Here is a 13,981-nt window from a genome sequence, read left to right as displayed (position 1 = left end):
TTATAACCCATCCATCTTTTTTATAATTGATATTTCTTAACTTTTTAAATGATAATATTAAAAAATTAAAATTTTTCATTATTCCCCTTCGTAACTGTAACTGGCATGCAATTCTGTCATGGTGGAAAACTGAGCCAAGTTGTTTTGCTTTTCGTAAACACGGTTTGCTTCGGCACGTCCCGTATTAAATCTAAATTAATCCACAAATTTAGGAATTTTGTTTAATATATTTGATTTGCATTTTACACGTAAGTATTTTGTTTAGCCTTTTAACCTTTAATTTATGTCCATATTATTAACATTTGCTTGTATCCGTACAAATTTAAAAATAGGTACTTGATTTGATATTAATCTTGATTGGATTAAATGTATTAAAATTTTATGATTTCTCTATTAATGATTTTAATAATGATATCTCCGTTTTAATTGGCTTAATATTGTTTCAGATATAATACAAGATGGTTCGTATGAACGTATTGGCAGATACATTAAAGTCTATAAATAATGCAGAAAAGAGAGGCAAGCGTCAAGTCCTTATCAGACCTAACTCTAAAGTTATTGTTAAATTCCTTACAGTAATGATGAAGCATGGTAAGTTTATTGTGATCAAACCTATACATAAATTTTTAAACATATGTATTCAAGGATATTATTTAATAAGCCTCTTATCCACTATGATTCCTTAAAATGTTTGCCAACATTTGTATTAGTTATTATCTTACCTATATTTTGTACATTTAAAGCATCAGCTGTGGTTTTGCAATGTCTGAATAAAAAGTTTGAAATAATAAAAATATGCTGATCTTATAATATCCTTTCTAAAACCAGACTATAGTTCACTTCAGAATTGAGAGTAAAATAAGCTATGTAAGTTTGATAAGTATGTATTGCAAAGACATGATTACTTTTGTACAACTCAAGTACAACATTTGATATAAGATAATATATATAATAATTATATTGAAGTTAGTGTTCTCCATCAGTGTTTTGATCCCTCCCTTGATAACATAGTTTTTTTACTAATATTCCATTTTTAAAAATACAACATGCTGTTTGAATATCAACTTGAAATTATTATTTTTTTTTTCATAATCGCATGTGTATCTTTGCTTGGTGTTGACAAAGAGTGCTTAATTTCGATTTTCATTTCTTTTTAAGTGCATTATTTGGGGGGGGGGGATCGATTGTCTTCATAGATTACAAAAGGAGAAAAAAAAATGATTTTCAGGTTTTCTGTTATATTTATCAGAACAGTAACTAGTTATTTTATCTTGGTAATGTAATGTCTTATAAAATGTTTTTGCATTTTGTTGATTTCATGCTTATAAATGTTATTTCATGTTTTATTTTATTTTTTTACTGATTAAAAATATTTTTTTAGTGCTTACAATGTGCTTATTTTATTGTTACAAATTTTCTTGTTTTGATAAGGTGCGAGAGTTATTTAAAGATTGTTAAAGAATTTCTGTTATATAAAGTCCTGCCCTTTTTTTTATATCTTACGAGAACTCTGAAGTCGTATTCGTTTTAAAGCACCATAAAAGTTACTGTGTTCTCTGCACCTGTCACATATTAGTCTGTGGTTTATATGCAAATGTATTTTATGTATTTCATTTACAAACCAGATTGTAAATCAGATTTCAGAAGGAAAAATCTTTTATCCAAGTGCACTAATATTGCGAAGTTAATTAGATAATTCCAACAGAAGTGAAAATATCAGTAGGTGTTGCGAATTCATTTAGTTTTTTTAAAAAAATCTAATGTTTTGCTTTAGCCATTTTATTAACAAGATGGTATTTCATGAAACTAAACTTCTCTATTCTCTTTCTATCAATGTTTATTATTTCATTATTAAGTGGTTATTTTGCATGACTAATTTTTTTGCTGATGAACAAAAATCAGCTTAGTGAGATTTGAATACTGTTGTAATGCTGATTCGTGTGAGTTTGTTGCACAAGAAATAATTAAGAATATAATACCCCTTTGGCAGAATTTTTTCAGACTTTCGACATAACTATTTTCATTCAAGTCAAGAAACCCTAGCTGTAATTACCGAAAAACAAATTTGATTGTCGTAATAAATGTTGGGTTTTAAACTATGTGGAGGTCAAATACAGTAACTGCCAAAAAAATGATAGAAGCATTGCCTTGAAAAGTAAGTACTTGAATTTCCCGTATCGTCTGGAATAACAAGGATAATTAAAAGCCGTGTGGAAATCGCTAACTGCCGAAAATAAAATCAAACCACTCGATGGATTTACGATGTTATCGGCGTAATTTGAACGCTGCGGTAAGTTGTAATTTAAATGCGCACTTCAAATTTTACGCATATATATCTGCAGAAATGAAAACTGCAATTTTTTCTTCCCAAAAGAAAAATCTTTCTGCAAGAACTATGTAACGTTCTGCAACTGTGTCATCGCGATTCTACTACTGGGATAATGCCTAGCTTCCAATTGGTGTACTTTTCGCAAGATCATCATACTCTTTTTATGCAAGGTTCAGTATTTAACAATGACTAGATGGTTTCGCTCACCAACCCGTGTAATTCACATTCGTTATTGCAGACCTGCTAACTCCATTCATAATTTGCATACAGATCTGAAGTCCTTTTGATCCGTTTGATAAAGCAAGTATAACTAAGCATATACAAAGCAATCATACTGAATAGTAAATGATATTCAAGTACCAAATTTTTGTTGATAGTTTTTTTGGTTTTGTACAAGTTATGGTGGAAGATGATAGAGCTTAACACTTTATATGATATTCTAGAAATTCAGTTTTGTTCTTTTCAATGCAAAGACATTTCAGTATGTAAGTTTTTCATTCTTTCAATAGGATTAATACAAAGTAGCATAGCTGTCTACTCTACTTGATTTTTCAGTAGAATTCTAGATTCAGCCAGTTTCTCTGTATCTACTGGTTTTTATACCTTTTAGAGAATTGCCTGAAATGGAATTTTTGTGCATAATATTTCTTGCATGAATATTTAAATAAGTATTACTGATACATAAGGAAACAAACCTCATTTGTAGAGTTTTTATTTAGATATCTTTTTAAATTAATTAAAAAATTCTTTTAACTATCTTTGATGACCTATATGTCTATTGATATAAGAGATTATTAGTAAGAATAATACATAGCTGGAAAATATCACGGTTTTTCTATTTTTTTGACTAATCCCTAAAATTCCCTATGTGTAAAATAATTAATACATTATGCAATCACGAAATTTATATTATCTCGTAAAATCTACTGGATTTTTTTCCTATCTATGTTGTCAGCTATGAGAGTAGTAAAGGTCAAGATTGCTTGCCATTTTTTGCCCCTTTCTCTCTTGATTTAGCTGTCCTGTCTTTTGTTTCTGATGATTTCGCATAATCCTATTTCTGCATTGTTAGTGAGTTCTTGTTCTCATCTCATATTGGAGATTTGCGTATGACACACTTTTCTTATTACTGTCAGACTAAAAAGTGTGATTGAAATATCAAATCCAGTGTTTTAATTGTTAATATTTAAATGGTAACCAGATATTCAGTTGTTTGCTTGTGATAGTGTGTTTTCAAATTCATTGTGCATGTTTATTAGTAGTTTTATAAAAATAAAAATAAAATTATTTTTTCTGTAGGTTACATTGGGGAATTTGAAATAGTTGATGATCACAGAGCTGGAAAAATAGTTGTCAATCTAACTGGTAGATTAAACAAATGTGGTGTTATCAGTCCCCGGTTTGATGTACAGTTGAGAGATTTGGAAAAATGGACACGAAATCTTTTACCATCTAGGCAGTTTGGGTAAGTCAATTTTTAAATTAAATTTTGTTGTAAAACTGTGCCAGTCCATTTTGGTAGGAATTTATTCAAATTGCTGGAGCTCTTTTTACTGGCAACGATTTTACCAGTCTTGCACCCTATTTACTCGAGGATTAAATCCTAGAATAGCCCACCCCTTAGCGACTTTTGAAATCTCGCCAAGTGGTGATCATTACTTGGGTCAACGTTTTTTTTTTATTTTTAAAAACAATTTAATTTACTACAAATTTATGAAAATAGTTTAATATATTAAAATACAAAAAATAACTTACCTTTACTCTGATGGCTAATCTTTCGTCTTAGCGTAAGTTTATATATCAATTCACCAACCCAGTTTATGAATTTTGGAGCTGACTCCAAAAAGTTAAGGTAAAGGGTAGGATGAGTGGGTATTTCTGAACAGCCGTTGTGGTCGGACGTTCAAAATTTATGCTCTTTTTGGTTTCGGCGTATCTCCCCTAAGTATCTTCCAGGAACCTTGTCAAACTTATATCGTTTCTGTCTTTTCCTTTAGTTGTCATTTTAAATAACTGTATAAAGTTTCATGAACCTAAAGTTGATATTTATGGAGGAATGGGCATTATTATAAAGGAATTGATTTTTTGATATAACTTTAAAGATATTCAATAGATTCCATGATTCGATATTTTATAATTCTTATTTAATAGTATGAGGTGAAATTTGTATATTTCCCCTTATCGATTTGAGCTGGGTTTTAAAAAGTTCAAAAACTACTTAGGTTATTGAAAATTTATAAAATAATTTTATTGATTTATGAACTATTATAAGAATATTTATAAAATTATAGCAAAAGAACAACAGTAATGAGAACAACAGAAAATGTCCATTTCTTCATAAATATTTACTATGTGTTTAATTTGTTACCTAATAATCTTAACAATTTTTTCCCTTTGAGAACTTAAAGGAAATACCACATTTATTGCCTGCCGGGTGCAGGTGGTTATACTATATCATTGAAAAGTGATAATCTATAAAGTTAAATTTTCTTTTTTTTTGCAACCTTTTTGGTTTTTCAACTTTTGTGATGATTTTAACATACAATATGTTAATGTCATTAAAGAACATATTTTGTGCAAAAATAGTTTGTCGAGGATAATAATATGCCTCTAGCTATCACTTAATCAGTTTTATTGACACAAACTTTAGGAAAGTCTTGTCACGTGATCCATCATCAAGCGCGTTATTCTGAATTTTATTTTTAATTCTTGCCTAATCTTTTTTGTTGCTTAGATTTTCTGAACTTTTTGCAGTTCTTATTAGTTAGGCAATGTGTCTAATGTAAATAAGTATGAATGTGTTTGCATTTATATGTGTCTGTTGTCGGAGAATTATCTTCTGATGTAGTATACTCACAACATTCCTTTGTTTAATTCTGTAGTTCTTGATCTCTTTCCTTGATTCTAGTGAATTTTTAAAAAAATCATAAACTTATACTGTTCAAAAAACATAACTCTTTTTCCTGTTTAAATGCCTTTATATATAATCTGTTTATTTTATCAATTGTTAGAATAGTTGTGAAAACTATCATTGTTCTGATATTTGCTTTTCATTAGAGATAAGACTGTCGTAATTTTGGAGTCCTTGTAACTCCTTGAATTTCTTCTGATCTCTGTATGAACCCTGCTTATATCTTTTACTCAACAGCATTGTAATGTAGCTAGTGGTTGAGGTTTGAATTATAGTGAAAATAATATATGTACGATTTGTTTCTAGATCTGTCTTTTGGAAAGGCATTCTGTGTTTGATTTATTAGATTAGTTTCATGATATGGCTTCTGAGTTACCATTTAAGTTTTTTTTTTTTAAGTAAAGATTATTTATTTGCATCATTTATTCTGAAGGAATGTTTTTATTTTCATGTAACATTATACAGACCTGCCAACTTGTACGGTTTCGCCGTACAGTGTACGGTATTTTACTCGATCGTACGGTTGTACGGACAAGCGTTAAAATCGTACGGTTGCGTAATCATTTATAGTTCGTTTTTTTTTAAAAAAATAAAGAAAATAAAATTAACAGCATGCTTAAAGTCACAAATTCAAAGGTTTACAAGATTTTAAATACTAGTTAGGAAACTCATCACAAAAAAACGAAACCCTGACATGTTTTAATCTGGTTGGTATTGAGAGCCGATCGCGTGACGCTAAAACAATCGTTAGCCAATGAGAGTGAGTATGCGCCTCGTCGAAATTAGCCAGTGGGAACGCTGATGTAGGAGATCACATGGCCGGTAATCACAGACTAAATTAAGAGCGCTTTTTGGCAACGGTAATGTTTTTGTTTACAATTTGTTGCTCATGGATTGCAGCGTGATTTTGTTTTATTTGTAAAAATGCCACCTAAAGTTTACAATCAAACTTTTTTAGAATCTTATTCTAAAAGCTTTCCTTGTATAATTAAGTGTAACAAATCGCAGCACTATGCCTTTTGTAATGTTTGTGGACTAGATTTCAAAATAGCACATGGCGGTAAAAGCGATATTAATGATCATATACGCACAAAGAGACACAAGGATTTAGCGGAATGTGTTAATAAAAATGAAAACATCAGTAAGTATTTTGCGTCTGGAAGTGATGACGATGTAATACGGGCTGAAGTGTATTTTACGTCTTTCATTGTCGAGCACAATCTACCTATTAGTGTCGCAGATCATGCAGGTCCATTATTTAGGAAAATGTTCCCTAAAAGCGATGTTGCTAAGAAGTATGGTGCAGGACGAACAAAAACTGCTGCTATTATTTCAAAAATAGCTGATGTGAAGAAAGCTTCAATTGTTGAATCTCTTCAAAAGCAAATGTTTGCTGTTGCTACTGATGGTAGCAACGATACAGATGCGCAACTTTATCCCATCGTTGTATCTTACTTCGACGCAAATGCCGGTGAAGTCAAGGTATCGTTGCTTGCCGTGCCGACTTTAGATTTAAGCTCTACAGGACAGAACATAGGTAATTTGGTGTTAAAAACTTTGAAATTAAAAAATATTCCTTTGGAAAATTGTTTAGCACTTAGCTGTGATAATGCTCCAGTGATGGTTGGCTCAAAGAATGGTGTTGCCGCTGTGATTAAGACAGCAAATCCAGAAATTTTTGTTGTTGGCTGTCCTTGCCATTTAGTACACATTGCTGCTGAAAGAGGAGCTGCTGCTTTACCTATATCAGTTAGTGATGTTTTGGTTGATATTTTTTTTTACTTAGAGAAGAGTTCTAAAAAGAAACTTGAACTTAAAGCTTTGCAAATTTTACATGACGTTGATACACATAAAATTTTGAAACATACTTGCACAAGATGGCTCTCTTTGGGTAGATGCTTAATGAGACTTCTGGAACAATGGGATCCTCTGTGTAGCTTTTACAAGGATCAAATAAATCGAAAGAGCAAATGCCATAGTCTTAATGACTATTCCATACCATTAAAAATATCTGCAAATGACAACAAAGTGGAGAATGCACATATTAAAAAGAAAAGGCCTTTAGAAATAGAAAAATCTGTGAAGAAATTGAAGGTAGGTAATTTCTCTAATAGTTCATTAAAAACTTCTGAACAAAAATCAGAAATGGGAAATCCTGCAAAGAAATTAAAAGCTGGTAATTGTTCTAAAAATTCTTCACCGAAATCTTCTAAACAGGAATCTGTTTTGACTAGGGAAGAACAAATGCTTCTATTTCTTTCATCAGATATCTGTAAAGCTTATTGTTTGTTTCTAAATTATATCATCCCAGTTTTTGAAAGAAGCTTAATTACCTTACAATCTAATGAGCCAAAAATTCATATTTTGAATTCTTTATTATTAGATTTATTAAAAGATTTTGTCTCAAAATTTATAAGAGCAGACATTATTAAAGGTTCTTCCCTGATGGACATTAACTTAGTGTCAGAGAAGAATCATAAATTGGATGATGATATTATAATTGGTAGTGCTGCTTCCAAGTTAATATCAGTCTTAAAAATGGAAGATAAGCAACTCTTCTATAGTAATATAAAAAATTATTATATTGCTGTCTGCAACTATATACGGCAGAAATTTCCCTTGAATAGTGAGTTTTTATTATCCGCTGAAGTTGCAGATGTTGATAAATTACCTTCAAAAAGATTCAAGGATGTTGATTTCTTCTTGAAAAAATTTCCATCGATGTGGATTAATGACAATGTTGAAGAAACTGAAGATATGAAAAGAGATAAACTTTTAGAGGAATTTAGTGATTTGCAGATTACTGATTTACCTTCTGTGATTAAACAGGAAACAAGGATGGACAAAAAATGGGATGCAATTTCTAAAATAACATCCAATGATGGATGTTTCAAGAAGTACAGTAGAATAGCAAAAATCATGGTAGCTATATTAAGCATACCTCACAGTAATGCAGAATGTGAAAGGGTATTTAGCATAGTAAAAAAAAATAGAACACAGTTCAGAAATTCTTTGTCTGATAAATCTCTAGAGGACATTCTGATTGCCAAAACCACGCAAACTGGATGTTGTTATGAGCAGACCTTCGATAAAGGATTCTTAAAAGCAGCTAAGTCTGCTACATATGAACTTTTTAAAGCAATAATTGTTTTTAATTAAGTCTATTTAATTTTTTTCCTTTTTGTATTAATCTAGAAATTTAATTTTTAAATTGTGATTAAGTGTAAATATGTGTTTAAACAATTGTATAATAAAATACTCAAGATTTAAAAAATGTTTTTATTGTTTTCACAATGAATTTTTAAAAGAAAATAATTTATTCAAAATTGACAAGTGTATTTAGTAACAGATCTTAATTTTGTGTAAAAAGGTCCTATAATAACACTTTCTGTATAACACTATGTCGAGTAAAACACTAACTCAGAATTGTAAGGTCGTGCAGATTACAATGTTGGCAGGTCTGATTATATTTAGTTTTACTTCAACTATTGTGTGCAACTGGCATAATCATAAATACAGACCAGATGGTCATTATAACCTTCATTAATAAAGTTAAAGTGTTTTGTATTTATATGAGGATACACCATAGTATCTACTTTTGACTCTTAAGGGCGATCATTTCATCTATTTTGCTGCTTTGTTTCTGAGATGATTTTCTATACTTCATTAGGAAGTTTAGATGGCTGTTAGATTATTTCTAAGGTGCAAGTACATACTTGATGATGAAACTAGGAGTTACCGTTTGAATCATAATGAAAATAATGTATTTTGCGGCTTTGTTTCTGAAAGAGTACTATTTAGGAATGTCATATATACTGTTATATTTACACTTTCATGTGTAAATATAACCCAAATACACCCAATCCATTCTCTAAATAGTCATTTTTTTTCTTGTGCCCTGTTACAAGCTCACCAGTGTATCATGAAGAGATGTCAGGGTTCTCCTGTCATTCACTGTGAGTGGGTCAATAGGAAGAGTTGTGATAATTGGGGAAATAAAGGCTCTGATTAATTTTAAAATAGATACCATGACTGAAATTCTGTGTAGTATTTCAGCAATTTAGTTGTTTGTCAATTGAATTGTTATAATTATTTGTGATGATGACAATAAATCCATTCTCTGATTCTATTCTTCTATCTAACACCCTGTTATACACTGTAACAGCCCATTAGTGTTTGACAGAGGAGTTTCAGGGTTCTCCTGTTATTTTCTTTGTCCAGCACCTTGGGTGGGTGAATAAATTAGTTGAAGAACAGATATGAATGAATGTAAGGCTCTGATTATGTTTAGGAAATAGCCAAATAGAAGTTTTGAGTATTATAGTATTCATTACATTTTGTTCTATTAATTAGCATGAGTTTCATCAAAGTTTGTAGGTTACTATGAAACTAAATTGGTTCTCTGCATCTCTATTAGCTAAGTTTAAAATAAGTATGGATGTTTCATATTATGTATATTTTGAGTATGTTAATTGTTAAAACTTTTTAAAAAAGAGCTATAGTAAAGTAAAGCCCTTAGTTCTTGCTCTGAAAAAACAATTTATGCTTTTTTCTTTTTTTAATAAAAAAAAATTCCTTGTATAGTCATAAATTATGGTATTCATTATGTGTGATTTTTATAGTGAGAGCAATATATTTCTGCATATATGCTGATTGAAAATAAATGGTGCAAACTTTCTTTTTTTAGATACCTAGTTTTAACGACATCTGGTGGTATTATGGACCATGAAGAAGCTAGAAGAAAACATCTTGGAGGGAAAATTCTAGGATTTTTCTTTTGAATGTGTATTATAAAAAAATAAATATTAAAAAAAAGCTTACCTCTTCTTTTTTTTTTTAAATTTGTCTTTGATTATATTTATTTTTAAAAAAATAGTCATCTTTTGCACCATGCAAAAATAATCTGCTTGTTCTGCAAATCACTGTACTAAATTTATACAGCTACATAATGACAAAAAAAAATTGTGTATCCCATTTGTCTTTAAAAGGTTAGGCTTTCATTATCTATGGAATGGTGAATCCTTTTATGCATTTATTTCTGGTCGATTTGTTGTTAATTTGCAGTTGGGTGTGGTAAAAATTTTGATCTAAGGTTTTAAAAAAAATTCATAGATCTTTCTGGCTTAAATGTATGATGAAAGTGCAGCATTGTTTAATAATTTGAATAACTATTGCATATTTAAACAGTAAGCTTTTTTTTATTTAGGATTTGTGAATATAATAGTCAGTAGATAAAAAAAATTTAAGGTCAGTTGGGTTAATACACATTAGAGAAGCATATATATATGTGATACTTAGTATTTAAAATTATCATATATTTTTAAGTAAGTTAATGCATCATGATATTAAATTCTATCAGTATTACTTTTTCAAAATATCAAATGTTATAAAATATCTAGTTTCTTTTAAAGAGAGATAATTTAATCTTATATTTATGTATTTAGCACTAGATTGCAGCACCATTTAAGAAAGCTTGTTGCTAGATCCATAGTAAGATTTTTTTTTTTTTAAATTAAGTATCTCTGCTCACAAAATATAAAAAGTAATAAGCAAGAATGAAATTAATGAATTGCATTCGTATGAACATTAAACATATATTAACCAGCCAAAAAAAAAAGTTATTGTATTGTTAAGTGTTGAAACGTATAGTATTAAGTAATTCTTCACAGCAAAATCCATTTTTAACTTTTCATGTTAAACTTTGGCAGATAAGTTCATTTTTTATTAACAAGCAAAATTGCATTAAAAGATTTCCAACTGTCATTGTAATTGTTAATTTTCGTTGTAATGCGATAGTCATGAACAATTATTTTTGTCCGCTAACAATGGGATCACTCTTTTTGGGCTAAATGAACAGGTTTCTCTTTGGTAGCAGCATGCAAAAAACTAAACCTTCTACCTTGCATGAATTGTAGTTATAAGGTCATCTGTTTTTTGGTAATCTGTTGTGATATACCCGTGATTACAGATAAGTTGTAAAAAGTAATTTTAGAATATATCCTGCAGTTTAAACACGTGAAAATTTAGTTGAGTGACTCTAAAAAGTTCTTTTATCATTCGTTGCATAAAAACAGATTTATTATAAATCTCAAATTGTAATTTGATGGTACATGCATCAACAAATAAAGTAATTATTCACCATCAATTTAGTTTTGAAAATTAGAAGATTATTTCAGTTCCCCTTCCAGTTATGTTGGCATAATGATTCACCTCACTTACTTAAAGTATCAGATAACTTATCAATCACATAGGCCCCTAATGGAAATGCGCATAAGAAAAAGCAATTAGAAAGAGAAATTATTGACTAACAAGTACACACAGTAGGTCTTGATTCAATAAATAAATCAAGTGCTGACCCCTTTTTGAAAAATAAAAGGAACAAAAAAAAATTTTAAATGTTACTTATTTTATCTTTTTCTAAGTTTTCAAATTAGTTTCATTCTTTGATTAGATTTGAAGTATTAAGAGTTGTTTATTGCTATCACATTCAATTCCTCGAATCTTTTTTTACCAGCCCTTTCAGATAATGAATCTAAAATTTAAGATAATTTGAATTTTATAGATTTTGTTTTGCCTAAAATCACATTTTTAGCTAAAGATTATCTCAAACATATAGCACATTTTTCTTTAAATTTTAGAAAAATGATTTCTTAGTTTATTCCAGAGGTTTGCTCAGGTAAGATGATTTATAATTAAATGCTATCGAAATGCAAGTAAAATTTTTAGTCATTTGATGAAAAACCCATATTTCTATTAATAATTGATTACAAATGAGAGTATATATCCTCTATTTAATTATCAGAAACAGGATCTTCCTCCATTTAGGAGTGACGACACCACCTATCTATCAATAAAGGATCTTTGCAATAGATGTTAATCCATATTAAGTCTAAATGAGTACTCAAGACCTGCCAACTCTCCTGCTGTTAGGAGTCTACTGCTTTTGCCTCAAATCTTCGTCCTCCTGACGTCAGGATGTTTTTTTCTATTTAGTGCACGATAGAGGAAGGGAAGAAAAAAAAGCGATCTTCCGCACTTAGGATACAATCCCTCTTTTTCCTTTGCCTATTGATTCAAATTTAGTGATTGGTACCAAAACTAAAGAAATTGTTAATACTTTATGCAGTGGTGACCAACAGATTTTTTATTCTGCTGTCAGAAATTATTTTGTTAAATGTTGCAATTATATTTTTCAAAAATGAAATTTTAACTAATGCTGAAGTAGTTAATTTAGAAAATATTTCCAATGCTTCTTTTTCTAGTATTAAGTTTTTCATTGATAATTTTCCTGTGTTGGTCAAGGTGTTAGGTCAAAATGATACTCATTCATATCTTGATACTCTGGAATCACAATTCTGTGCTCTTCAATGTGATGCAAATTCTCAAATGTCATTATCTACTGGTAGGGTAGGATAGACATGAAGTGATCAAAAGTAGGTTCTCTAAAGGGAAATGCTTATTCTGTGTAAGCTAAGTTTAGGCATGCTGTGTTTAACTATTCCACACAGCAATGCAACATGTGAAAGAATATTTAGCCGTGTTACCAAGATACAAACTCGGTTTTGATCTTCATTAACGACGCAAAACTTCAGAAACTTAATGACAATTAAGGAAAATCAAAAAGAGTTATGCTTCCAAAGAGATTTTGATAATAGTTTTTTAAATAATGCTAAATCAGCAACTTTAAAACAGTAGCAGTTAAAAAAATAAAAAAAAGAATTGTATTCATTATTGATATATTTTGTTAATTTTGAACCTCTTCCTAAATTTTAAAAAATCAAAAGATGTGTTTTGATATAATTCTAAGGAACCTTTTATTTTATAGTAAGAACACATATCCTTATTAGTCAGAATCTTATTGTGATCTATTTTATGTAATGTAAATAATATATTTTGAAATAAACTTCTTGTAAGAAATGTGAATCAGGTTTAATTTTCAATATTGCGCTATGTCNTCTTTTTTTTTTTTAAGGTTGGCAGGTCTGGTACTCATTTTCAATGATAGTTTAGCACAATTTCAATATGAAGTACAAATACATTTTGTTCAGATATATTCAACTATTAAGTTATGAAATAAAAGTGCAGCTTCAAATAAAATAAAAACCTATGAACTCTATCTCCAATTCAGTACCCCCAGAGGCATTGATTTGTTGAGAGGACTGTGACCCCCGACAGATTTAATGTGTACCAGGCACCGTTTAATCCACACGGTATCCTCTGTCAGTGGGATTCAAACTCTCGAACATGAACGCAGCAGCCAAACATAGGATTTAATGTAAAATTTTTTATCCTTCATATTCTTTTAATAGCAATAATTTAGTTGCAAAACATTGCATTTTATTTTAGTTAAACATTCAGTGACAAAAATATTTTCTTGGAAAAAAATTGCGCCAACAAATCAGATTTTTGTTTTCCTTCCATTTTTTGTATAAATTTAAATGAATTATAAAAAAGTACCCTTAGAATAAACACATATCCGAATATATGAACAATTATTAAGAGCGTGTTAATTTTTGTGTTACTATTTTATGAGAGCAATTTTAATAATTGAGTTAATTCATTCTTTACAAAAAGAACAATTGCATAAAGTTACTTTAAATATTAGTCTTAAACAATTTATATTAAATTAAGATATAAGTATTAAAAAGTTAAAGCTTAATGATATACTGGCAATATATATTTATTCATATATATATTTAAATTAATTTGATTAAAGGAATGGACCAACATAAAATAAGTAA

General features: G+C 29.5%; 1 protein-coding gene across 1 annotated transcript; it reads left to right on the top strand.

Annotated features, from left to right (window-relative positions):
* The first annotated feature begins 99 nt into the window (after nucleotides 1-99).
* LOC107447864 (small ribosomal subunit protein uS8A) lies at nucleotides 100-10,060 on the top strand. The gene is made up of 4 exons (XM_016062895.4): nucleotides 100-248; nucleotides 447-591; nucleotides 3,629-3,794; nucleotides 9,928-10,060. The coding sequence occupies exons 2-4, from the start codon at nucleotides 459-461 to the stop codon at nucleotides 10,019-10,021; spliced, it is 393 nt and encodes a 130-aa protein (XP_015918381.1). The 5' UTR covers nucleotides 100-248; nucleotides 447-458; the 3' UTR covers nucleotides 10,022-10,060.
* The last annotated feature ends 3,921 nt before the right edge of the window (nucleotides 10,061-13,981 follow it).

Source organism: Parasteatoda tepidariorum, chromosome 2 (assembly GCF_043381705.1).
Source record: "Parasteatoda tepidariorum isolate YZ-2023 chromosome 2, CAS_Ptep_4.0, whole genome shotgun sequence".
NCBI classification, from domain to species: domain Eukaryota; kingdom Metazoa; phylum Arthropoda; class Arachnida; order Araneae; family Theridiidae; genus Parasteatoda; species Parasteatoda tepidariorum.
The sequence above is the reverse complement of the archived record's forward strand: the minus strand, read 5'-3'. Positions and strand labels throughout refer to the sequence as shown.

Coding starts and splice junctions, on each gene's coding strand:
- LOC107447864 (XM_016062895.4), top strand. CDS start 459: ATGGTTCGTATGAACGTATTGGCAGATACATTAAAGTCTATAAATAAT. Junction 592..3,628: donor TACAGTAATGATGAAGCATG/GTAAGTTTATTG, acceptor TTTTTTCTGTAG/GTTACATTGGGGAATTTGAA. Junction 3,795..9,927: donor TTACCATCTAGGCAGTTTGG/GTAAGTCAATTT, acceptor TTCTTTTTTTAG/ATACCTAGTTTTAACGACAT.